This window comes from Protopterus annectens, chromosome 3.part0, assembly GCF_019279795.1.
Source record: "Protopterus annectens isolate FY-2018-M chromosome 3.part0, PAN1.0, whole genome shotgun sequence".
In the NCBI taxonomy this organism is placed as follows: domain Eukaryota; kingdom Metazoa; phylum Chordata; order Ceratodontiformes; family Protopteridae; genus Protopterus; species Protopterus annectens.
In genome coordinates, this window is record NC_056731.1 from 776,666,722 (window position 1) to 776,694,008 (window position 27,287).

The following is a 27,287-nucleotide window of genomic DNA, read 5'->3' on the forward strand; positions in this document are numbered from 1 at the left end:
CTCAAATGCGCTAACTTGCACTGCATTTAAATTTTTACTGCTGTTTTAGCTGCTTTTCCTGTAAAAAAACGGAAACAAAAAAAAAGCTCTAAGCTTGTTTCCCACCTTTCCTGCAACTAGTCTAGTCCAAATACAGATTTGTTGTATCCAGGACTGTTTAAGTTCCTGAGCCCCCCCCCCCCCCAGGCCTTTCTGTGTTGGAGGGAAGCCTTCTAGCTCATCAGTGGGAGTGGTAAGCACTAGGTAGCCTGCCTATCTAACACAACAGGAGTGGTATATGGCCCAGAAATTGTAGTTTATTGGTCGTTTAGGCAGTTTAAACCAGAAAGTTGAAAGGGATGGAAAAAGCCCAGTGTTTGCACTTGCACCTCTGAGCTGAGGTAAACTATTACTGGTGCCAGAAAGTCCGCTCTTCAGTTTTTTCCTTGGATCTTGCTTGTTCTTTTACTTCTTGCACTTCAATCAGCTTAAATCGCCTTGCACTTCAACAGGGTTTTGTAGCATTTACTGTAGCACACAGTAACAGCACCCGTACTTATTAGTTATGACCACCCCTCCTGGCATGATTGTCAGGCAATTTCCTGTGCTTTTTCCTGCTACCCTGGTACACCTGGGCATTCTGAGACAGTGTAGCAACTATCGTATGTACACAGACAACGCTCTCCTCTTACCTCCCAACACTCATACATGTGAGAGATGCACTTATATCATCAAATTGGAAGCTGTGCACTCTCCAGCCCAGACCGGACTAGCTAGGTCAAGAGGAGAAGGTCAACACTTGCAACACACTATATAGGACACTCAGCCCTCCAAAACACCAACTATCACAACTCACACATAAAAACACAAATCATGCACCCAGCTTCGTGAAGGCTATCAAATTTTTACCCAAACAACAGAGACCCCTGAGATAGAAATGCACTCTACCACCACAACACAACACCAACCACAGAACACATAACTCACCACCACAGTGTGCCCCTCAACATAAGCCTTCAAGGCAAAACACTTTGCCCAATGTACTAATCATAGGAGACTCAATTGTGAGGCATACTGATATCCCACTCACTAGGCTGAACAAGGAGAAGGTGTCAGTCAGTTGTCTATCAGGTGCCAGGATCCGCCACATAACACATGCAATGAGGCCACTCCACAACAAGTGCAAATATGACTCAGTCATTGTCCATGTGGGTGTGAATGACCAGAGACGTACCTCCTTGGACTACATGAAAAGAGATGTGATGGAACTCTCAGATTATGTGGCCCAGGCAGGTATGACCCTAGCCCTGAGCAGTATTCTACCGTCAGCCAGAATAATACCACATCACAAGCAGAAAGTTTTTGACTTAAACAATTGTCTAAGTTTCTGGTGTCATTCTAAGGGGATCCAGTGTCTGTCTGCCTGGGAGAACAGGACTGACAGACCATGATGCTTTGCCAGAGACGGCCTGCATCTGTCACTCCAGGGATTCCGGCTACTGGCTAAGGCTCTTGCCACCCCTAGAGTGTCTTTTTAGGGAGTGTTCCAAAGACCAAAATTCCACCATAACAGCTACAAACAAATGCAATCCGAAGGTCATGCTGCTCAATGCTAGAAGTCTAAATCTCAAGATGCACTCGCTCGAAGCTCTCCTCAAAAGGGAGAATGTCGACATTTGTGCTGTAACAGAGACCTGGTTTATAAAGGCAGAAAGCACCCCTGCGCTTCCAGGCTACAACTCATTCTATACCTTTCAGCCCCAAAATAAGGCCGAAAGCTCTAAAGGCAGTGGTGTCTCCATACTCATAACGGATATGCACAGCTCTAGACTGGTAGCCTGGCATAATGCATCTGAGATACTCCAGGTACAACTAACACTGGGTAAGACGGAGATGCAAGTCATAGTCTGCTACAAAACCCCAAACATGTCCCTAGACTCTCACTCCACGTTCCTATGCACCCTGAAATCTATCAATCAATGTCCAACCCAATACTCTTATACTGGGTGACTTCAACTACGCTTCCATCAGTTGGGGAAAATATTCAAGTACCAATGCACCGGTCCAATGCTTCCTGGAATTCATCGATTACAATGCCCTGGACCAGCTCATTATGACCCCCATTAGAGGGAGCAACATCCTCGACCTGGTAATCACCAACATGGCAGACTGTTGCTCCACACCTATAGTCAATTTCTCAATGGTTAAATCAGACCACAAACTGATCACCATGGAAATCTCCATCCTACCTACAACCCCCCCCCCCCCCCCCGCAAAGGTGACAACCCTGTAAAACTTCTCCAAAGCTGACTTTGGGCTCCTAAAAACAGAGGTGGCTAGCTTCTCGGCACCCATGACAATGGAAAATAGCTGCATGACTGCAGAATCATACACCAATGCACTTTAGGAACACTTACACAAATGTATTGAACTTGCCATACCAAATATAACCAAGATGCCCTCCTCTAAAAAAAAGGAAGTCAATCTGATAAGGAAGAAACTGTTGCAGAAAAAAATGAAGTCACAAGACTGGAAAAACTCCCTTATCAGCCTCAACAAAAATTTGGGATCCCTTATCAAATTCTCTAAAGCCAGCTATGAAGGCAGAATTGTGGTGGACACCAAAAACAACCACAAAGCTTTCTATAGCTATATCAAGAACCTCCAAAGCAATGACCAGATTTTCTCTGAGTTATTGCACAATGGTACCTCCTATACTGAGCCAACAGATATAGCCAACATACTGGCCGACAAATTCAGTGCCAACTTTATCCCCCACCCCAAAGGCCCTATCACAGTACCAGAAGAAAGCCCGATACCCAACATTTCTGCACCAACATTTCTGCACCACAGGTAAAAGCTGCATTGTCCAAAGCCAAGAATACAGTGTCCATGGGACCTGATAATATCCCTGGCTGTGTTCTACATGCGCTACAAAACAAACTGGCACCACAATTGTGTGCCTTATTCAATCACAGCCTTACCTCAGGCTTTGTCCCTAATGAATGGCTCACTGCTACAGCCATGCCTCTACATAAAGGGGGAGCGACTACAGACCCTGGGAACTATCACCCCATTAGCCTGACGAGTCTGGTATGTAAAGCTATAGAGCACATCATCATGGACCTGCTTAACAAAGAAGTATGCAATCTCCAAATTCTTGAACCCACACAGTGTCTTTGTCAAAGGGAGATCCTGCCTGCTGCACCTGGCTGACTTCTTCAAAGCAGTCACCAAGGCTGTGGATGAGGGTAAGGCAGTGCGTACCGTCTACCTCGACCTGACCGAGGCCTTTGACACCATTCCCCACTCGGGTATCATTGCTAAACTCACCAAACTAGGCATCAATCCTTATATCACTAGGTGGGTTGCAAATTGGCTCACAAACAGGACCCACAGAGTGCAAGTTGCAGATTCCAAGTCAAATTGTCGATCAGTCACAAGTGGAGTCCCACAGGGCTCGATCCTGGGCCCTCACATGTTTGTCATCTACTTCTCAGATGTCTAGGCCAACAAAGAGGGACTCTGGCTAACCGATTTTGTTGATGACTGCAAGCTAGGAGTCATTAACTCCCCAAGAGATGCAGACATCCTACAAAAAGGCCTCACTGAAACCAGTGACTAGTGTCGTAACCATGGCCTTAAGCTTAACCCCAAAAAATGCGTTATTCCCTATGGAAAAAAACTCAGTTCCCACCAATTACCACATCGATGGGAGCCCACTGAACACTGAAGGGGCCGTAAGAGATCTGGGCACCCAAGGTCAACAGAAGCCTCATCTTCAACCACCACATTTCCACTGTGGTCAGAAAGTCCTATGTGGCACATCTCATAAAAGGTTTCACATCTAGGAAAAAAGGTCTTCATCCCTCTCTACTCATCCCTCATTAGACCAATCACCGAATACAACACCCTGTTTGGCATGTACATGACCACACCTTCAACAGCTGGAGAGGCCACAAAAGTACCTCACAAAAAGGATCCTAGGCCTTAAAACACATATCCTACACAGACAGACTCAAGAAACTTCAGCTGTTCTCAGTCTCTTATCGTCTACTTAGAGCCGAGCTCTGCTTGACTTACAAAGCCATGTCCTACTGTGCCAAACCAAAAATGTTTTAAACCTGGCATTGATTTTTCTGTACCCTGTTGAAAGTAAAGACAGCCACACTAAAGGTTTTATTTTATTACCCCTTCTAAACAAACAAAGAGGTAACTACAACTATTACCCCTTCTAAACAAACAGAGGAAACCACAACTAACTTCCACAGCTGTTCCAATCAGTAGACAGGAGTCTAGTATTTGAAATCAAAACACAAATCTGAGACTCAACAGTTGCCAAACTTTCAGTGACAACTGCAAAATGGTGACAAATGAAATAGTTAAGATCTGCTAAGAGAGATATTTTAAAATGTAGTGGCAAGTGGTGGAGTTACCTCCACCTTAATTCGTATGCAACAATTCCTGTCTTGGGCTCTAGGACTGGTGACTACATAGTGGAGCTACGGAATCACTACTTAGAAGAGAAAAAGATGAGACAGGCAAGTACCACAACCTACAAGTGACATAACCTGATCTTGGCAGATATGATGAGGTGATGCTGTCCATTTTCTAAGCAGCAAGACACAGGCACCTTTGGTGGGAAATTCACTTGGTTTTTGGTTTCCTACCTTACTGTGGTCCTGACCATGCATGACATACCTGTTTGCACCAATCCACCTCAGTTTGTGCATCATAAGGCTACTGAAACAACAATAATAATAATAATAATAATGAGTGTTCTGTATGCATGTACACCCTGCTAACAGCACCAGCTCATACTAGAACATCTGAAGATGTGACAAACATTTTTCAATAGTCCTTCGCTCTACCAGCTGAGCTATCGAAGGGGATGGTCTCTAAATACTGGGACGACATACAAGGAGAAATTCCAGCCAAGTCCAAATATAGAGCAATTAGCAACACCCTTAATCTTACCCCCTTCAAAATTTTAATTTATACCCAGCTCATGATAAATAATAATTCATATTATACTCCAACAGTTCTATTAAAATTTGGTTGCGACAAAAATCTAGCTTGCCCTTTTTGTTCTCTCCAGCATGTGGATGTTCTCCACATTTTCTGGAGCTGTAAACACATATAAAAACTATGGTGCTTCCTTAGAGCACAACTTGAAAAAATGGATTATGAGAAGACCACCTTCTGCTGGCAAACCACAATCCTGAATATAATTCCTAAATCATTAACATGAGTCCAGAAACACACTCTAATAACGGTGTGTTCTCCTCAAATACTTTATAGCTAAAAACTGGGTAAATCCCTATAAAATCTCCTGGAAGAAATTCAAAAAAATGATAATTAAGTACATCTCTGCTCATAAGCTTTGTTCTAGCAGTAAAAAGACAAAAATACTATTTCCAGAAATATTGGTGCGGTCTATTTGATTTAATTCAATCTAGTTAATTATCATACAATGGTCATTCTCTATCATCAAAACCTGTGGAGTCCATTGTGTGCATACTGTCTAGTCCGATTTCCCAATAAATACTGATGAAACAATGTAAATCATGTTGGTTCATGTCCCTTTATTCCGCACAGAAAGGCATGCAAGTTGTAAATAGTCGTATATATTACAAATAATGTCTTTCTAAGAACATACCCACTTACCTTTCTCATGTCAGTCATAAATATGTTTCTCGAATCATCACTCACCCTTGTAATTAACAAAGCAAATTGTACTGTATCATTTACTTCAGTTGTTTTTATAAGGGGGTATCTGTATCAATATCTATCCCTATGATATATGTTTTCATACAGTAATCCTGCGTGTTTGGGATAGCACTTAATCCATTCTACTTTTATATGATTTACTGGTAACTACTTGCTATTGCCTTGGTATGGATGATTATTTTTGCTTATTAACACATCTATAATCTGTTTAGATAGCAAGTTTTTTTTCTCTCTGTAAACATAGTATTATGACAACAACTATGTCGGTTTTGTCTTAAATTTAAAAAAAAAAAAAATTATATTTGAAGATGTGACAAACATTGCTCTGACTGAGATAACTGGCTGCAGCCTTCAAAAATAAAATACCTACAGTATAGGTTACATTGTGCATGCTTTTTGTACACACTTTTTATTCCTTTACACATGGACTTCAGCTTACATTCAGTAAGCCTGCTTAGACATATGGTTTAATCAACTAGGTTCATAGGTAGGTACTAGGCTATCTGCCCGAGGGCATTTATAAGCCTAGCCAGAGTGTGTCGACTTTTGCCTCCCCATTGATTAATTAACTGATCCTCTGTCAAGCACAGCCAATGAAGTGATCCCAGGGGTGTATTTTCTGTTACCCATCCACTCGTCAAGGTTTCTCTTGAAGAGTGTTAATGAAGGGCTTTGCCTGATGTAATCTGGAATTTTGTTCCAAAGCATGGGGAGTCTCTATGACAGGAATCTATCCCTCCAGCATGTTCTATTTATTGTTGTGGCCAGGTTTAGCTCACTAGAGTGCGTGGCTCACAGTGAATTGGATTTCTTTTGGTGGAGCATGTCCATCAATTCTGAGTTGAACATGGCTTTGTAAGTCAGGCAGAAATCACCTCTGAGTAAGCAATATGCCACTGAGTACAGCCGGAGTTTTTTCAATCGGGCTACATAGGACATATGTTTGAGGCCAGTAATCCTCTTGGTGAGGTACTTTTGTGGTGTTTCCAGCTGTTGGAAGTGTCTTGTGAGGTACATCCCAAATGGGGCATTGTACTCTATAATGGGTCTAATGAGTGACGAGTAGAGGGGAACTATAACCTCTACTTCTAGAAGCAAACCCTTTAGTAATTAGATGGGCAACATAGGATTTCTTAACCACTTTGGCAATATGATTGTTGAAATCAAAATGAACAAATCCAACAAGTCCAACTGCCCAATAGTAAAACAAAACAGAATTTAATATGAAGCACTTTTCGTCACTGTTAATACAGCAACTTCATCAGATAAAGTAAAAAACTTCATGATATTTTTAAATGTTTGTGTCTTTCGGCTTTTCCTGGTTAGGGGCCGCCACAGCGGAACTCCGGTCCGCTAATGATTGGTAGTTGATTTTTACGTGCCGAGTTACCAGCCCTGACGCACAACCTTCAACGAAGGTACGCCCATTCACGCATGTCTCCACACAGAAGACGCTCTAGTTGAGAATCGAACCGGACAGCGTCTTACTGTGAGGCGACAACGCTACCGCAGCACCACTAGTTGTAAAACCATCACATGTTAAAAAACTTCCTATCAACAACCAAGGCTGTATATATTCATATAATTAAAAAGAAACTGCAGCGTAGGCTCCGTGATAAGAGTGTATGAACATATCCATGCACTCGATAAAAGTGACAACTCTTTGGCCAAACATTCATACTGGAGTGGGAAGACATACATTTACGTTTAAAGCAATAGATCAAGTTCAGCCTGATGTCACAGGTGGCCCAGTGAATTTACTTTTAGAGAAACGTGAATTAGCTTGGCAATTCAGACTTAATGCTTTTTTTAGTCCTGGTCTCAATGAAGCATGTAACATCACTTGTTTGCTTACACTAAAAAGTTTAGAGAGATTATATTATATTAGTAGGTGTGACACTAGTTTTTACTGTTCATACTTATAGATCACACAGGTTTTGTTACACATTTACGTTTTATTACAAATAGCGTTGTGTATTTAAATTATATAAACAATTTGGTTGCAGATATGTTGTAAAGCATTCAATGCATGGTAAATCATGTTGTAACACTCTTGTTACTACAGATCATCACGTACCAATGACCTTCACTTTTTATGAAGACCAATTACACAATTCAAAATTAAACATTCATTACACTACTTCCAAGGATGCCAGATATCACTTTGAAACGCAATTATTCTAGTATAATACAAAAACATTTACGGCAAATGATTTGCCTTCAAAATAAACGGTAGCGCAAAGCAGGTTATCAGTTGACAAGTGCCACTTAATTTTGACCTTTCATCACGGACTGTGAAACTGCAGACAGTCTCTTAGCAGCACCAAAAACAATGATAATTCTAGGCAGAAAAAGTATTCTTACGCTGTAATTACAAAAATTATTTTATGTAAAACTCACTGTTCTAGCCCTACATGAAAACCACCGTCCTGCAACTCTTGATAAACCACAGAGAGCAGCCATTTTTTGTCACAGTATGTTACGACGCCTGCGCTTTTGTGGTATAACCTAAGAAGGTACCACAGTTGCAAAATACTATGGGACGCACTGCCATCGAGGGAGTTGTGATGGATATAAAGGCAGACACGTCAAGTCATTAAGTAGTCGCTCACTTTTGTTTATATTACGAATGTACTGTTATATTTGTTAATACCAGCAAATCTGCGGTTTTTGTCATCTTGAAAAATAATTTCGTAGCGATAACCTCCCCTTTCTGCACGAATGGCGTTGAGTTGGTTAGTTTGTAAGGTAGTTCCGGGATCACTTGACGAAAAGATTGTTTTTAAGTGAGTGAAAAAAAAATGTTAAATTACTATAGTTGTGGGTTTTGCTTTTTGAAATTTGTCTTAAGTATGTTTGTGTGGGCAAGGTTTAGCAAGATCATTGTTGGATAAAGAAGACGTAACGTTTATGTTCTAATACTGAGGCAGAGATTGTACAGCAGGACTGTGAATGTTTTGCATGAACTGTACTAAAGGGTAGGTTATGTAGAATTCAGGACTTCTTAGCCCAACACGTGCTTGTGTGTTTGGGCGATGCACACTGTGTAAATGGAGTGTAAAAGAGAAAGAGTCAAGTTGTTATATTAATCAATGTATTGCTTCTACTTTTTTTCTAGAGACCAACGTAAGATCATAATAAATCCTATAGTTAATCATACAGAATGGGGTATACCTGGATGTCTCTGAACAAATCAGGGACAAACCCAGAAATTATCAAGGTCTGGACCGTTTTAAAATTGCACTTTTAATTTGAGATATTGACAGAATAAGAGAATTAATGTATAATTTCTGAAGTAAAACTAGTCTACAAATTTTCTGTGTGTTTGTGCTCAGTAGCAGAGCTGTTGGCTGGCTGTGAACCATCTGGACATACAGGCTGATTTTAAGTAGACTGTTTTGCACTTGCATTATTTCAGTGAAAGTTAACAAAACTGTGATGCATTTATTAATTTGCTTCATTGAATGTTGTGGCCTGTTTCTTTGCAAGTTTGTTTGTCGGGGCCAGTTTAGCACTAGAATTGGGCCTGTTTCAGTGGGGGTTGTTTTACTTCTGTGAAGTTTTGTTTTTATCTGATAGCCTGGGGGGGGGGGGGGGGGGGTGTCTATCCTTTGTCTTACAGTTCTGGTATAGTTACATTTATGTGTGTTTGTGTGTGCTCAGTAGCAGAGTTGTTGCTGTGACTGATTTACAACTATCTGGACATACAAGCTGATTTAAATAGGTTTACTGTCATTTGTACAAATGATATGCTGTCGGCAGTTAAGCTGCCAAAAATCAGAATGTCATTTACAAAATGAAAAGTGAGTTGGATAGTCGAATACACTTATGCACATGCAGTAGTACATTCGCGTAAGTGTGTTAGATTATATGTATGAGATCGTAGTATAGTGGGGATTGGAAATTCATCCATATCCCCACTGTAGTGCAATCTCGGAGTTGGAATATATTAGCAGCAGAGGGTATGGGGGGTACAGAGGGGCTTGCCCCCCTGCAAAAATGTGATATGTCGTACAGGAGTTTGATTTGCATCAGTTCCTATATGGCTGTCACATGGCATGTTCGGCGACATCGTCTCAAATGTGTTGTTCATTTGGGGCGACATTGTGTACACTCAAAATGTTTGGTTTTGGTTTAACTTCGTTATTTCGAACAACAAATATTTTGCCATTCGAAATAATGATATTAAAACAATTTAAATATACTTTTTTTGCACTTCATTTGTTTCAGTGATAGTTAACAAACCTGTACAGCATTTATTTATTTGTTTCATTAAATATTAATTGAATATTGTGGTCTCTCTCCTGTTTGTTTCTGACCCTCCATCCCTAGTGTTGTTGTAGTTTTAAACTTGGTGGCTTTGAAATTGCCTGCCCATGCTGTAACTTTGTGTTTGGATACTCCTCCTGGACACATCTCATTTGCTTACTCTACTGAGTACAGTGAGATCATTTGGGAAGGACTACCCCCCTTGTTTCTTTGATTTCAGACACTCCTACCAGTCCCATCTCATCAGCTGTATCTACTGTGTACAGAGAGGGCATATGGGAAGGACAACCCCTGTAGTCTGTTAGTCTTGTTCTGTTTCCTCCCTCTCCACTTGTCAAAAAAAAATATACACTTTATTCAGCTGCTCTTACTGTAACTATGTGCTACTTTATTACCTTATTTTGCTGTTGTGTGTGCTCTTAAGTGTTCAAGTGCTATTATTCTGCATTTATTACTGCTTGCTTGTTAGTAGCCTGATAAGATTTATCTGCTATTCTAAGCGTCTTAGTTTTTGTTTTAGCACTCGTGCTTCGGGCCAGTTATTTTACATTTAAAGTTTTTGTAATCTACACTCTTGTGGATAAAGCCTTATCATAACCCGCTCTCCATAAGTTTGCCAAGTATTTACAACACCATGTCTGGATAATTCCCACCAGTTTCTCCTGCCAGCCTGGTCGACATGACCATACTGAGACAGTGTAGCAGCTGCCTCGTTCTCTCGGACAGTCCTCTTCTCATAGCACATAATTCTTCTACTTGCGAGAAATGCATCTACATCAGTAACCTGAAATCTATTCTCTGTCGCGCCACAGTCAGTACTCCTGACAAGGAGGAGATTTCCAGCATAAACGCCACACCACCCACATCACAAAGCCAAGCACAACACACAAACGCACACACACACCTACCTATGCAGGGGACCTCAATAAAAACTTACCTAAACAACAGAGACCTCCAAAACACACTTGAGCATTCCACACACAACAACAAACAAAACACACCAGTGTCTCACAAAAACAGCTCATTAGGCATAACAGTAAACCAACGCAGCCTATAAGGCATAACAGTAAATCAAATGTACTAGTCATTGGAGACTAGTGAGACACACTGATGTCCCCCTCAGCGGGCTCGACAAGGAGAATGTCACGGTCAGTTGTCTATCAGGTGCTAGAATCTGCCACATCATTCACGCACTTAAGTCTCTCCATAACCGGTACAAGTATGACTTTGTCATTGTCCATATTGATATGAATGACTTGACATGTACCTCCCTGTACTATATGAAGAGAGACATGATTGAGGTCTTGAGTATGTGTCCCAGGCAGGTATGACCCTAGCCCTAAGCAGCATCCTACCTTCACCAAGCATGATACCACAATACTAACAAAAAAAAAATTGACTTCAGCAATTGGCTTAGTTTCTGGTTTATTTCCAAGGGGATCAAGTGTCCGCCTGAGATGACATGGTTGATGGGCTTCTATGCTTTGCCAGATATGGCTTCCACCTGTCACCCCCTGGAGTTCCGGATCCTGTCTAAGGCTCTTGGCTCCCCCATTGTGCCTCTTTTAGGCTGTGCCCCAAAGATAAATCTTCCAACATAAACGATCTGTCAAAAAGCAAAGTTAAGGTCATGCTGCTTAACGCTAGAAGCCTTAACCTGAAAATGCACTCACTGGAGGCTCACCTCACACTGGAAGATGCCTATGTCTGTGCGGTCACTGAAACTTGGTTCAGGGCTGCATAGAGCACCCCTGCCTTACCTGGCTATACCTCGTTAAGGACAGACACACCTCCAGACTGGTTTGCTAGCATGATGCACTAGAATTACTCCAGGTGCAACTGACAGTTGGAAAGACACCCATCCAATTTATAGCCAGCTGTAGACCCCCCTCCATGACTCAGGACACCCACTCCTCCTACCTGGACCTACTTGACTCTGTTATGGTACCCCTAACACCCTGATCCTTGGTGACTTCAACTACCCCATCATAGACTGGGTGGACAATTCCTGCACTAATGCACTTGCCCAACGATTCCTTGACTTTATCATGTCTAACCTACAAGACCAGCCCGTCTCATCCCCCACAAGGGGAGATAATATTCTGGACTTGGTTCTCACCAACATGGGTGACCGCTGCACCACTCCCATAATATGTTCTTCCCTGGAGAGATCAGATAATCAGCCTGTCTCGTTCAAAATCTCTGTCCCACCCAACCCCCCCTCAACCTTAACCAGGCTAAAAAAATTTATTAAGAGCTGAATACAACCCCCTAAGGCAGGGTATCAGTAGCTTCACACCACCTCCCCCTTCAGAGGATGCATACAACTATGCTGAACAGTACGTCAGTGCAGTATACAAGCACCAGTCCAACTGCATGAACTCAGTCATACCCAACAGAACTAAAACCTGCTCATCAAGGAAGCATAAACCTGTCCGGTGGACATCTTTCATCAACAGGCTTTACAACAAAAGGAAGAAACTGTTGCCCAAGGGTAAAAAGGAACAAATTCCAAATTGGAAAAGCTCCCTCCTCAGCCTCCACAAGCAAATTAGATCACTCATGAAAACCTCCAAAGCCAATTATGAATTGAAACTAGTGTCTGAAACAAAAGGAAACCACAAAGCCTTCTTCAGCTACATCAGGAACCCCCATGGTAAAGCCCAGATTTGTTCCGAATTAGTACTTAACTGTACCACTTACACTGATCCTGTTGACTTAGCTAACCTGCTAGCTGATTTGTTCAGGGCAAATTTCACCTCCCCATCCCCCGCAAAGGCCCATTCAACATCCCTGTAGATAAAGTGTTAAAGGCCCTATCTAAGACCAAAAACACAGATTCCATGGGACTTGATTGTATCCCAGGCTGTATTCTACACCATCTCCAGTAAGAACTAGCTTCGCCATTGAGCACCCTATTCAACCTCTGCCTAATTACAGGCTTCATTCCAGCAAAGTGGAGAGTAGCCATTGTCATCCCCTTACATAAAGTTAGTGCCACTACTGACTCTGGAAACTATCGCTTCATTAGCTTGACAAGTCTGATCTGTAAAGCCATGGAGAGTATTATTATAGATCTCATAAACAAAAACATAGGCAATCTCCAAGCACTTGACCCTAGCTAGTTTGGATTCGTCAGGGCAGATCTTGCCTGTTGAACCTTGTTGACTTCTTTGAGACTGCCACCAAGACCCTGGATGAGGGAATAGTCAAGGCCTTTGACACAATCCCCCACTCGGGCATCATTGAAAAGCTAACTCAACTTGGCATAAATCCCTGTCTCGTCAGGTGGGTGGCCAACTGGCTCACCGATAGGACCCACAAGGTCAAAATAGGCGCCACCACCTCCAGCAGCAGACCTGTCAGTAGTGGTCTCCAGGGATCTGTCCTGAGACCCCTACTATTTGGCATCTACTTCTCAGAGATCCAGGCCAATACAAAGGGCCTGTGGCTGACCAAGTCTGTGGATTACTGTAAGTCGGGTGCTGTCATTGACTCCCCAGATGATAAGATACTGCAAGAGGGTCTCACCACAGCAAATGACTGGTGCCAAAGTCATGTCTTAAGTTAAACGCAAAGAAATGTATTATCATACCATTCAGCAAAAACATGGCCACTACTGATTACCACATCAATGGCAACCCCCTTAGCACACAACCTGTGGTGAGAGATCTGGATACTCAGGTTGACAACGATCTCGCATTCGACCATCATGTAGCAGCAGTGGTCAGAAGAGCCATTTACTTGGTTCATCTCATAAGTAAAGGGATTGCATCCAGAAAAAAAGGAGGTTATTACCTCTCTGTACTCCTCCCTCATTAGGCCTATAATTGAGTATAACACTCCTTTTGGTATGTACCTCTCCAAACACCTGCACCAGTTGGAAAGGCTACATACTTCACAAACAGAATCCGTGGCCTCCAGCACCTGACCCATGTGGACAGACTCAAATCACTGTCACTCTACTCAGTATTGCACAGATTGCTCAGAGGTGATCTGTGTCTTGCCTACAAGGAAATATCAGACCCTGCCCTACTAGAGATGCTTCATATCCGTAAGTCTAACTCCTCCTGCATTACCCACTTGAAAGGCCTAAATCTGATATGTGACATCAACAAAACCTGCTGGAGAGACAGGTTTGTCTCTGAGGATGCCCTGTCTCTGGAATACACTTCCCATACATGTCAGAGTACCTCGCTAATTCTCGTCATGAGCAACCTTGATGAGTGACTGGGAAACCACAGATTTGTCCCACGGGTTCCACCTTTGTCCCTCATCGACAGGGGTGACAGGTGCTGATTGAGGTTTCTTTTTTGGGGATAAACTCTTGGCTAGGCTTGTAAGGGCCCCAGTGTCATTAGCCTAGTAACCTCCTATGATCCTATAACTCTACTATTGTCATTTTATATTAAGTGTAATTTACCATCTTTTCTCTAAATGTCACCAGTTTTAAGAGGATTTCAGAGGGATAGAGCTAAAATGTGAGTTAAAGTCAGGGACTTTTGAGAGGTATGGTGGAAGATGTTGTTAGTATCAAAACCACAACAGCAGAGTTATTTTCTTCCTACCAAAACAGAATGTGTTCTAATTTGCTGCAGCCACAGACAGCCAAATTGGGACAGAGGTTTGTTTGTTTATTTTTTCAGTGAATGGCTACCCTTATTCCATTTTTTTTTTTTTTTTCTCTCTCTCTCTCTCTATATATATATATATATATATATATATATATATACACATATATATAAATATAATTACACAGACCCACCCAGACCATGTAGTCAATGCAGTTTTTCACCCCAGCAACACTTAATACAGAATGTTATAAAGATACAAGAGTAAATAAGCAAAGAAGCAGTTGTAGATTAAAAGTGTCCGGATAAAACAATTAAGTATTCTCGTAGCAAAACTTCCGGACACCACCACGGCAAATTCAGTATTATTACCTTTTTATTCCACCATAAAAGACAAATGAATAAAATAGTAAAGCTTGTTGTGAGCGCTTTTTGGGTTATATCAAACCCTTCTTCAGACAAATGGCTTTCTCTCATTAAACAAACATTTAAATAGTAGAACTATGGCCCAGTGGGAGAAGACATATGTTTTTGAATCAGAATATGCTAATAGCATCCTGTACTATAAAAGATTTGTAGATGATGTATTTCTTCTTTGGAAAGGAAATGATATTGATTTAAATAGTTTTATAAAATACATTAATCCGACCACTAATTTTCTGATCTTTGAAGGTAAATGGTCAAGGATATAAACTGAATTTTTAGATGCTGTTACTACTAGAGAAAATGGAGCTTTTACTACAGCATTATATAGGAAGAATTGTAGAAAAAATAATTTACTCCATCGTACAAGCATGCATCCAGGACATGTCTTTCAGAACATTGTAATAAACCAAGGGAGAAGAATATCACATTTAACAAGTGAAGACAATAAATATGTTCAAACCATGGAGAAGTTGAGGAATGAATTCTTGGAGAGGGATTATTCTAGTAGAGAAACTGATGTTCTCTTAGACCCTCAAATTATAGATAGAAATGGAAAAGGGAAACCATATTATAAGAAGAAAACCGATATAAAGACTAGTGAGAAGAAGGGTAATAGCCAACTATCACCTACAGTTAGATTGAATATTCCCTTCTCCAATAACAATAAGGACATAAAAGCAATCATAGACAAGAATTGGGCTATATTGAATGCTAATGAAGAAATAAGAGATATAGTCGGGCTTAAGCCCAGTTATAGCTATCGTAATAATAAATCTTTGAAAAGGCTACTATGCTATGAAAATAATAATAAAATGAAATTTCTTCCAATAGACAGGGAACATTTCCATGTAGAGGATGTAATCCGTGTCCATATATGATGGCAACTGATAAATTTATACATCCTGATACAAAGAGAATGTATTATTTCAAGCATTATGCTGATTGTAAAACTAGAGATATAGGTTACGTAGCGAGTTGCCAGAAATGCAATTGTTTCTATATAGGCAAAACAAATAGAACATTGAGAGAGAGGGTAAGAGAACATATTTATGCAATAAATCGTGAAGACGAAACTAATGCACTAGCAGAACATATGTTAAATAATGGGATGGAGCATACATTTAAATTTATGGTCATAGAGATGATTTTAAAAAACAGTAGATTAGGCAACATTAAAAATTTTACAGAGCAGGAAGAAATCAGATGGATCATTCGTATGCAATCAGATAAAGGGAAAGGTCTAAATGACAGGACAACCATAAAACCATTTCTGAGAAATAGACCATTAAAACATAAATTATGATACCATACATATGTATTCAATATGCTTTTATAAGTCAAGATGTATATTAATTTATTAATATATATATATATATATATATATATATATATTTCCAGATATTTATTATGAATGCTATAACTGATATATGAATTTATTTACTTATGATATTTATTTTTGTTTTATATTTCCGTATTTTATTATTGAATTTGTAGAGTGGCTGTTATGGAATATAATAGTTAACTAATGGATTAGTTATATGAAGATGAATAGATATAGCACCATTAAATAACTTATGTATTTTTAGGTTTTATAATGGTACAAATCATTGTACTAATATTTATATCTTAATAATGTTTATATTTTAACATGAAATCTATTTAATACTGTTTTTAATATAATATACATACATGAGGATTAAGTATGTTAACAATGAAATGTAATGCGTTATATATATTGACATTTCTTAATGGTTAGTATTTCTTTAAGGCGGATTTTTGGCGCCAAGTTCTACTATTTAAATGTTTGTTAAATGAGAGAAAGCCATTTGTCTGAAGAAGGGTTTGATATAACCCGAAAGTGCTCACAACAAGCTTTACTATTTTATTCATTTATCTTTTATGGTGGAATAAAAAGTTAATAATACAGCATTTGCCGTGGTGGTGTCCAGAAGTTTTGCTACGAAAGATGCAAGAGTGCCAAACCCCACAGTATGAAAGCAGTCATAGTACAGGTGTTCAATTCCACTTTCATCAACAAAATATTTTCTTGTTTTTGTTTTTAAACTCCAAGCTAAATAAGTATCTGCTCAGCAAATGTTTACCACTCCACCCACTGCATTGTACCTTCCACACCAAACACAAACCCATCCCTTAGTTTCTAGGAATAAAATCAGTCCCTCAGTATACCTCCCTACACACACACACACACACACACACACACACACACACACTGCACAATCACCCCTCAAGTTTTCTCCTTACCCATTCTTGCAAAATACCAACTCAAAACTGTTCCAGTTGGAAGGGTCAATGCATTTTACTTCTACACTTATTTTTGCAATAGGGAATTAAGATACAGAGAGGCTTATCATTTTCATACCAGATCTTATATTTTAACATCAGTTTTGAGTCCCCACCTCTTGAATTGTGTGGCTGTTGCACAGCTCTGTCTAAAAATGTTATTTTTCAATCAGGCTGCAAACACAACCATTTCTTAACTAGGGTTACCACCTGCCCCACTTTGAGAGGGACAGTCCCTCTTTGGGCAGTTGTGTCCTGCAAAAAAATTGAAAAAATGGCAAATGTCCTGAGGTTTTAGGACAAAATTATTTCCTATATTTTATTTAATAGTTGCATAAAACAATTATTCTGTATCTGAAACACCTAAATGTTATAAGAAATAGAATAAGGAACTAAAATGCTACAAGAATAAGCTTTTAATTTAGGCAAAAAAAGCTGAAGTTCTGTCCTTTGTACTGGACATGGGTATGTTTTGCCCTGCAAAATCTGATGTTTGTGCCAAAAATGTCCCACTTTGGGCATTTGAAAAGGTGGCAACCCTATTTCTTAACATTTTGCACCAAATTTTCAATGTACTATCTTATACTTGCCATGCCATTTAACTGCATGACTGTTGTGTAACAAAGGAGATACTGCCAGCCCAGCTAGCTGGAATTTTATATTTCATTTGTGAATATTAATATGATTTATATATAGGTGTGACAGAAGGAGATGCTGCCAGAACAGCTATCTGGAATTTTGTAAATAATCATATGTCATTTGTGAATATCAACATGATTCATATGCTTGTGTTACAAATGTATTGGAACTATATGTTGTCTGTATATCTGCTAGTACAGAAGTGTGTGTTGAAAGGGTTTGTAAAGTACTGAGCGTAAAGATGTATCCAATGTGTACTCTACTGGAAAAGAACAGAAATGTGTATAAAGTTCATGCAATTTAAGCCATTTTAAGGGTGGTGAAGCCTACACTGTACCATCCTTTTGGTAAAAAAACAGTTAAATTACTTACAAACCAGGGCTGAATTTCACAGATTACGTTTTGTAGCATAATCTCGGGCAAGCTGTTCTTTCTGGTTTCAGCCCACTCCTTTTGCCTTCGTTGTGCTGGGGCTCACTTCACTCCCCTGCCCCCATTCCCACCCACCCCCACTTTTCTAACATTTATACCTAAACAAACCACACACCCCTCCCCTCAGTCAGTCAGATTATCACCCCTACCTCTTCCACCTCTCCCATTCCACTAAACCCTCCCACCATGTCTTGATTCTTCCCCTTCCTAACCAGTGTTCTACTCCACCCCTCTACCTCATTCATAACTCCACCTCCCTCCACTCAACCACAGTCACCACCACTCACCTACTCTCCCCACTGTCCTCCCTCTACCAACACACCCACGCTTATGCTGACATTAGTCCAAAGCTATACAACACACCAGCCTCCCTCCTGTTACCTTTCAAACACATACACACTCACTGCTCTAATCCCTCAACTCTCACATATATCTCAAACTAATCAGCAAGCTCAGACAACTTCTACTACACTGTATAGCACAAATTAAACTCCAGGCTGACATCCACCCCAACCCAGGACCACAAACAAACTCCCTACTCCACCCATAAGCTCCTTCACCTAGCCCTCAAAAAAAACCCAATATGTCTACTACTCACCACCGTCCCCTCCCCCTCTTCCAAAAACCTGTAATACGGAGCTGTTCTTTATCAGTTTCAATCTCTGCAGCATCTTAAGTAAAATTACTGAATTCAGTGCTACCGTAAACACATACTCACCTGACATTGCTGCAGTAACTGAAACCTGATTATAGCCCCACATTATAAATAAAGACATAACTACTACTGGCTATTACATCATAAGACTAGACAGATTGAACAAAAGAGGTGGTGGTGTCGCCATTCTATTTAAAGACACCCTAAAAATCGAACAGTTAAATTGTGCCCCTCTCAGCCTACCTAAATGTGAAATCCTAGCAACATGCCTTGAAATAAACCCAAACAAAACTATAATTATCATGACCACCTATCCCCCCCGGCAACAACCTACCCACCATTGAAAAAGTACTTTCTTGGGCATCATCTAATTTCAGCCAAGAAACTATAATCCTAAGCAATTTCAACCTAGATTGGCACTCCTGTTCATTCAGCAACCCCTCCCACTTCATAACACTTCGTAAACCTGTTCAGTTTTAGCTAAACCATATCCTGTCCAACTTGGATAGACAAACATTCCAAAAGGCAGTCAACATTACATTAGATACTGACTAACAAACCCAACCCAAGTTACCTAGCTGGCCACCTTCCATATTCCCTCAGTGACCACTCCCCAAACTTCCTGGACAGAAAACGAGTCCACACCCAAACTGACATAATATATAAATTCATCCGTAGCAAGAAAAATTTCTCCCCCTCCACTTATACTACTTCAACAAAGCGACTGGTCACCACTTAGAAACCTCTCTCTTGATCTGACTGTTCAGTACTTCAACAGTACCATTCTTAAAATACTAAACAATCTTGCACCCACTAGAAAAATTAGACCACAACCTAAGCACCTACCCTGGCTAACAAAAGACGCCAAATTACTACTCAAACAAAGAGAGAGGGCTTTGTTAGCTTGTCACACCACCAAAGATAAATCAAATCTCATAACATATCAACAACTCCAAAATCTAACTAAGAAACAAATAAAATTTGACAAACAACACTACTTCCTAACATGCCAATAAAAACACCTAAACAACCCCCAAAACTTCTAGAAAAACATTAGCAATGTCTTCAACTCTGGCTATACCACAACCCCCCCACCAGTCACCTCAAATGTTGCTAACCTTATTAGCAATCTCCTCAACTCTGGCTATACCACAACCCCCCACCAGTTACCTCAAATGTTACTGACCCTATTGCAGCACAGTTCAACTCCCACTTTAGTAATATAATCACACACTGCTAGGTAACCAGCCAAATCAACGTCTGTCTATCCCCACATCATCCTCAGACTCCCCCAACCCGTTCACATTTACTTCCATTCAAACTAGCTACGTAAAAGCACTCCTTTCCAAGCTTAAACCCTGCTGTCTAGCAGCAGGCCAACTACCCAATTAACTTCTTAAAATTGCTGCCCCCACCATCGCCTACCTCATATCTGTCCTGATCAGTCACTCCATTGCAGAACAATACGTCCCCTGCGTCTGGAAAATATCTCTTATCATCCCCCTCCACAAAGGTGGACCCCCTAAAGAACTAACCAACTACCGCCTCATAGCCATCCTCTCTACTCTTGCTAAAATCTTAGAAAAATGCATTCACGATCAACTCCTCAACCACAACCACCTTTCGTCCTCCTCAACATGGCTTTAGACCAGAACATAGCACTAATACTGCCCTTCTGTCTTTCACTAACACCATCCAACATCTCATAAGTGAAGGCCAACTTGTCTCGTCCATTTTCCTTGATGTGTCAGAAGCCTTTGACACTGTTTCCCACCAAATACTTCTCAACAAACTCTCATCCTGTGGCCTCAGTTCATCAGCCTTGTCCTGGTTCCATAGCTATCTTTCCAACCGATAGCAAGCTACCATATGGGAAAATAACCTTTCCCCCCTTACTCCCCATCTCTGTTGGCGTATTCCAAGGTTCCATACTAGACCCTCTCCCCTTTACAATATTTACAAATAACCTCAGCTGTGCAATACAACTAGGCTGGTATGCTGAGGATTCCACACTTATATGCTCAACCCCCATTCCCCAGGAACTCCAAATCAAAATGCAAACCTCTTTTCAAGATATAGAAAAATACCTCGCAGAACATCAACTTATACTAAACCCAAACAAAACTAAGACAATATCTTCAGAAATAACAAACCCAAATCTCACCAATCCCCTCTAACAATACTCTCTTCAAAGAGAACCACGATGGAACCCACAAACCAAACAAAAGTTTTAGGCATAACAACAGATGACTGACACATTTCCCTCACTATCAAAAAAGTCCGCATCAAACTAGGTTCCCTGTATAGAGCCAAATCATACCTTACAGAAAGTCCCAGACTAGCCACTGCTCGCTGGCAATTGTTTTCCACCCTTCTTTACAGATCCCAAATATTTACCGACATGTGAAAAACTGACCTAAATAACCTAGAATCCTGCTACAACAAAACAGCTAAGTTTGCTACAGGACAGGCATACAGAACCCACCACTGCACAGTACCCCCCCCCCCATCTCAACTGGTTAGAATTCCCTAACCTCTTATCACTGAATCAGCTGACAATAGCCCTCAAAATAATCCACCTACCCAGTGATTACCCTGCACTTTCTAACCTAATGTAAATCTCAGATCACTTAGATCTTCAAGCAAACTAATGTTGAAGATTATCCAACCCAACAACTCTCATGGCAACTCCCTCTACTCCCACAAAATTGACAAGTTGTGGAACACTCTTCCTCAACACATAGCAAAAAATCCTAACTATCATGAGTTCAAACAACTCCTAAAAGAACATCTAGCAAATCATTGGCTTTGCACCTGCCATATTCCTGGCTAAGTCTACCCAATCCCTGACTATATCTCCTAGTTCTGCTCCTTCTAATCTCTAGCTATTAATCCTGTGACTTCTGTTGTTACCACCTGACTAATTTCTTAAAGTTTTTTGTCAGCAGCTAGATTTGGACTGAGGTAGTAGGCAGTCTTACTGATCATGCATTTATAACCATGTCTTGCCACCATTAAATGTCCTGTATATAATATGTCTTCTTAATCGCTGTACGTCCATGCATATTGTTACCTGCTGCTGTATTTGTCTTTGGCAGTGATAATTCTTGCCAGTGTAATTACACTGTTAGTATGTCTCAAACACAACTAATTTTTGCCAGTATTGTTTGTCATCATCATCTTCTTTCAGCTGTTCATGTTAGGGGTCGCCACAGCGGATCATCTGTTTCCATTTCTTCCTGTCCTCTGCATCATGCTCTTTCACACCAACCACCTGCATGTCCTCCCTCACTACATCCATAAACCTGATCTTAGGCCTTTCTCTTTTCCTCTTACCTGGCAGCTCTGTCCTTAGCATCCTTTTCCCAATATACCCAGCATCCCTCCTCAGCACATGTCCAAACCAATGCAATCTCGCCTCTCTTGCTTTGTCTCCAAACTGTCCAACCTGAACTGACCCTCTAATATACTGATACCTAATCCTGTCCATCCTTGTCACACCCAGTGCAAATCTTAACATCTTTAACTCTGCCACATCCAGCTCTGACTCCTGCCTTTTTGTCAATGCCACAGTCTCCAACCCTATAACATAGATGGTCTCACTATCCTCTTGTAGACCTTCCCTTTCACTCTTACTGGTACCCGTCTGTCACTAATCACTCCTGACACTCTTCTCCACCCATTCCACCCTGCCTGTACTCTCTTCTTCACCTCTCTTCCACACTCACCATGACTCTGAACTGTTGATCCAAAGTACTTAAACTCATCCACCTTTACCAACTCTACTCCCTGCATCCTCAACATTCCTCTACCCTCCCTCTCATTTACACACATATATTCTGTTTTAGCCCTGCTGACCTTCATTCCTCTCCTCGCTAAAGCATATCTCCACCTCTCCAGGGTCTCCTCAACCTGGTCCTTACTCTCACTACATATCACAATGTCATCTGCAAACATCATAGTCCACGGGGCCTCCTGTCTAATCTCATCTGTCAACTTGTCCATCACCACTGCAAATAAGAAAGGGCTCAGAGCTGATCCTTGATGTAATCCCACTTCCACCTTAAACGTACCGCAGTCCTCACCAATGTCACACTACCCTTGTACATATCCTGTACCACTCTTACATACTTCTCTGCCACTCCCAACTTCCTCATACAGTACCACAACTCCTCTCTAGGCACCCTGTCATATTCTTTTTTTTAAGTCTACAAAGACACAATGCAACTCCTTCTGACCTTCTCTGTATTTCTCCAACAACACTCTCAGAGCAAATATTGCATCTGTAGTGCTCTTTCCTGGCATGAAACCATACTGCTGATCACTAATCATCACCTCCCTTCTTAACCTAGCTTCCACTACTCTTTCCCATAACTTCAAGCTGTGACTGATCAATTTTATCCATCTGTAGTTACTGCAGCTCTGCGCATCACCCTTATTCCTAAAGATAGGTACCAAAACACTTTTTCTCCACTCCTCAGGCATCCTCTGACTTTCCAAAATTTCATTAAACAATCTGGTTAAAAATTCCACTGCCATTTCTCCTAAGCACCTCCATATTCGTTTCTCTAGCATTAAACTGCCTAACTGGAGCTTTTCTCTAGTTGTCTCAAACATAATTAACACATATTTGCAAAATGAATTATCAGTTTCTGTAACATTAAACTGTATAACTGGAGATTTTCCTTCCTGAGTCTCCTCTGAAAATGGGCTTCTGGCCCAGCCGGAGATTACCCAGTTAACAAATATAATAAATAAATAAATAAGCTATTATAACTGTGTAAATGTATATATTTTAACAGTGGGTATGGGAATATAGAAGGTTAACTTGCAAAACTTCGGAAAAATTGTTGAGATTAAATTACTTTATAACTGCGCCATAAAATAAGGTTTCAGTGCACTAGGGAGCCTTCTGTATTGTCTTGTCAGTGTTTTATTGTTTTATGTCTCCTGTCAGTGTTTTATTGTTTTATGTCTCCCAGCAGCTGCAAAGATCTGAGTGCTATGCATTTTTCACAGGGCAATGCTACATGTGGCACTTTCTAGCGGTGGGGGTTTAGCTTGGGCACTAAAGTCCGATGACAAGAAGTGATGTCATGCTGCAAGTATCCCAGCAGCAATATTTGAGAGATTCATTTAAAAACTCTCTCAGAGAGCATCTGAGCATTTTGTATTTTGTCTTTGACCTGACAGCATCAGCTGGAAAACCCACTCACCATATCTGTCTTGTCTTATTTTTATTTATTATTTATTTTACATTTGTTAACTGGGAAAGTCCGACTTGAACGAGCCAGTTTTCAGCAGAGGCCCGGGGAGAAATGCTCCAGACACGTGTCTTTCTAAGGTATAATGTCTTACGTTCTGTAAGTAAGTTAACTAGGGTGCAGTCATTTCTTTTAGATACAGTTAGGAATATAGTGAAATATAGCTTAGATGTTTTCTTTATTTATTTGAGACTGTCTTGCAATGTTGTTTTAAATACTTCCTGTGATTTTGAACAGTTATGTACCTGTGATTGTTTACTGAGTATTTTCTTGTGCTTCTGTTGTTTATTATTAAATATATTTAAACATTTCATTGTGGCTGATATTTGTGAGACATGTTTTAGTTATGAGAGTATTTGCATACTTATTTGGTGACACTGTGCACCACTCCTAATAGTCTTGCTCTTGGTTAAATTACCATTTGTATTGATAGTAACATTGCACAGTAAGATTGAACACCCTTTGTTAAGGGCCTTAAATTAGCTGATAAGGAGTGAATGGTGGCAGTAATAACGACCTTATAGTCTGGGCAGAAAGGGGCATAGCTAGTAAACCTGTGCCAGCCTTTCCCAGGTGTGTGTGTGTGTGTGTGTGTGTGTGTGTGTGTGTGTGTCAGCTACTTGGGCAGGGACACGAAGCAGTGGTTGGACAGAGACGATGCTGGAGGCCTTGGCTTGGTAACTCAACTGAAATCTCAACTCTATAGCTGTGCCAATGGGGAGTCTTCTTGGGGATCTGGAGAAAAAGGGAATAACCAGCCCCAGACTAACTGTAGTCTCTGTGTGCTCTTAAGGGAAATTTTACTTTACTGTGTGCGTACTTGTCATCCTCCCAGTGTGTACATTCCCCACTATTGCCAGTGGTGAGGATTGAGGCTCCTTGATTACTGGGCCAGAGGTGGGCATCACATGTTGCTTTGCAGTTCATTCCCAAAATGTTTTGTAAATTGGCTGTGATATGGTATAGCATTTTTCCAGCAAATTTTAAATATACCACTAATATGAACTTGGTAATGGTCATCATGCAGTTTTATCTGAAAATGTAATTTTGCAAACTGACTTCAAAACATTGCTGTGTCTTAGCATTCCTAAACAAAACTTTTCATTTTAACATTTATGAGTATTCTAATGAGTAGTGTAGCTGTTTTTAAGTAACTGGTAAAAACTGGGAACATCGACAATACTGAAGTCACTGTAGAGAATTATACCATAACTGTACAGAAGATTTCAGGAAGAAGTTGTAACACTACTTTCCACTTCAAAATGCACTGACAAACTTTGCAACTCCCAGTATTTTAACACAGAACTTTCTACGTTTTCATTTTGTAAATAATACAATGCAGACTGCACCTCTGTTCCAAACAGCAGCATTAATTTCAAGTCCATTGCTATGGGGATATAGGTGGCTTCTCATTATGCTGTGACAAAGTATGTCATTTCCATGTATCTGTACGATTTGTCTGTTCCACTGTGAGCAGGTGTAATTTCCAGTGATGAGTCATATTTGGGTATTATCATTGTGACTCAGTTATCATACATGTGATTGTCATTTTGTATTCCTTTCACCTGTATGTATCAAGACTGTAGGTAAAACAGGTTGCTGCATCTAGTTGTTGTCTTCTTTCGGCTTTTTCCCAGTTAGGGGTCGCCACAGCGGATCACCTGTCCACTCATGATTGGCAGTGGAGTTTTACGGTGTCAAGTTGCCAGCCTGGTACCCAACCTTCCACAGAAGGCACACACTCACACCTAGGGCCAATTTAGAGTGTCCAATCCACCTACAGCATGTATTTGGGATGTGGGAGGAAACGGGAGCACCAGGAGGAAACCCATGCAACCACAGGGAGGACATGCAGACTCCACACAGAAGGCACCCCAGCCAAGTATCGAACCAGAGGACCTCTTGCTGTGAGGTGGCAACGCTAACTACTGCACCACTGTGGCCGCTGCCTTAAAGAAATTAGTGTATATACTCGTGTGCAAGTACATTTTGATTTTAAAAACCCATGAAAATGCATTGACCCTTTAGTAAGCCTAGATTTTAAAAATGAGTGGTGCACTGAATTTTACATTCTGGGAAATTGTAACTAACTACCAGTAAGACAAATTAATGATTACATCCTCATTTTCTTTTCATGAAATATCACAGATTTTGACTCCATTGTGAAATACACATTTGTAATTTCTGTTGCTGTTGGGGGTTGGGAAGGTTTCACACAAGAAGAGCAAATTAAATCCACTGCTGTCATTATGTGGCACTCCCATGATCATAAAAACATTTCTGTAATAGGGAGGGTCACTGACAACAGCAGATTAGTTTTTTTCATTCTTGGGATCTGGGAAGGGGGATTATGCTGGAGTATAAGAGCAACAGATAGAAGTATGTTCTAAAACTACAAGAAACTAAAACTAAAAAACATATAAAAAAAACAAAGGCCAGTGAACCAAACTTATTGTAGGTATAAACACTGTAGCGCCTCGGCTCAAAAAAAGCCTTCAAGGAGTAAAAACACAAATAAGACCAAGTGTTTAAGTAACACCAACAATTACCCAACCCACAATTATCTATCATTCCACTATGTAATCAAATTACAGTCTTCCAGTTACAATCCACATTCAAACCAGCAGGGGTCAGGGTTGCATACTTTAAAATAAATATAAGCTTGTTATACAACAGTGTTTTCTTAATTTCTAAATATTCAGGTACATTTTTTCCTTGGCAGTTACTGGCGTTTTTATTTCTCCTGGCACAACACCAGAAATACAGTATTGAGTTATTTGTTTTTTTTTTCCAAAACCATTTTTATTTTGTTTTCATTATAAACATACGCAAATGTACATATAACAAGTACAATAAAACAATAACAAGACTATTTACATTCATAATCCGTGATAACACCTTATCCATGAGACGTTATCAGTATTTGTTCAAAAGGTTTTCCAATTTTTGCCATGCTGTTTTTTTATGAGTAATGTTATGAATTCTATAACAAATGCTTTGCAGTTCTTTTTTACAAACAAC

At 40.4% G+C, this 27,287-nt stretch overlaps 2 protein-coding genes across 4 annotated transcripts in view; one reads left to right on the top strand and one right to left on the bottom strand.

The window, feature by feature from the left end:
- The window catches only part of SDHA (succinate dehydrogenase complex flavoprotein subunit A), an 803,000-nt gene extending 794,794 nt beyond the window's left edge, over positions 1-8,206 (bottom strand). Inside the window, exon 1 of one of the 2 annotated variants that reach the window (XM_044065115.1) lies at positions 8,110-8,206. In XM_044065115.1, the coding sequence (XP_043921050.1) occupies positions 8,110-8,172 (63 nt within the window). In that variant the 5' untranslated portion in view covers positions 8,173-8,206. The remainder of the gene's footprint in view (positions 1-8,109) is intronic. The other variant, XM_044065116.1, reaches the window with a different exon arrangement.
- Positions 8,207-8,228: 22 nt separating this feature from the next.
- Positions 8,229-27,287, top strand: part of CCDC127 (coiled-coil domain containing 127) — a 142,892-nt gene continuing 123,833 nt past the window's right edge. Inside the window, exon 1 of one of the 2 annotated variants that reach the window (XM_044065117.1) lies at positions 8,229-8,495. The gene's annotated coding sequence lies outside the window, so the exon portion shown is untranslated. Of the gene's footprint in view, positions 8,496-8,539; positions 8,688-27,287 lie in introns of those variants that run through there. The other variant, XM_044065118.1, reaches the window with a different exon arrangement.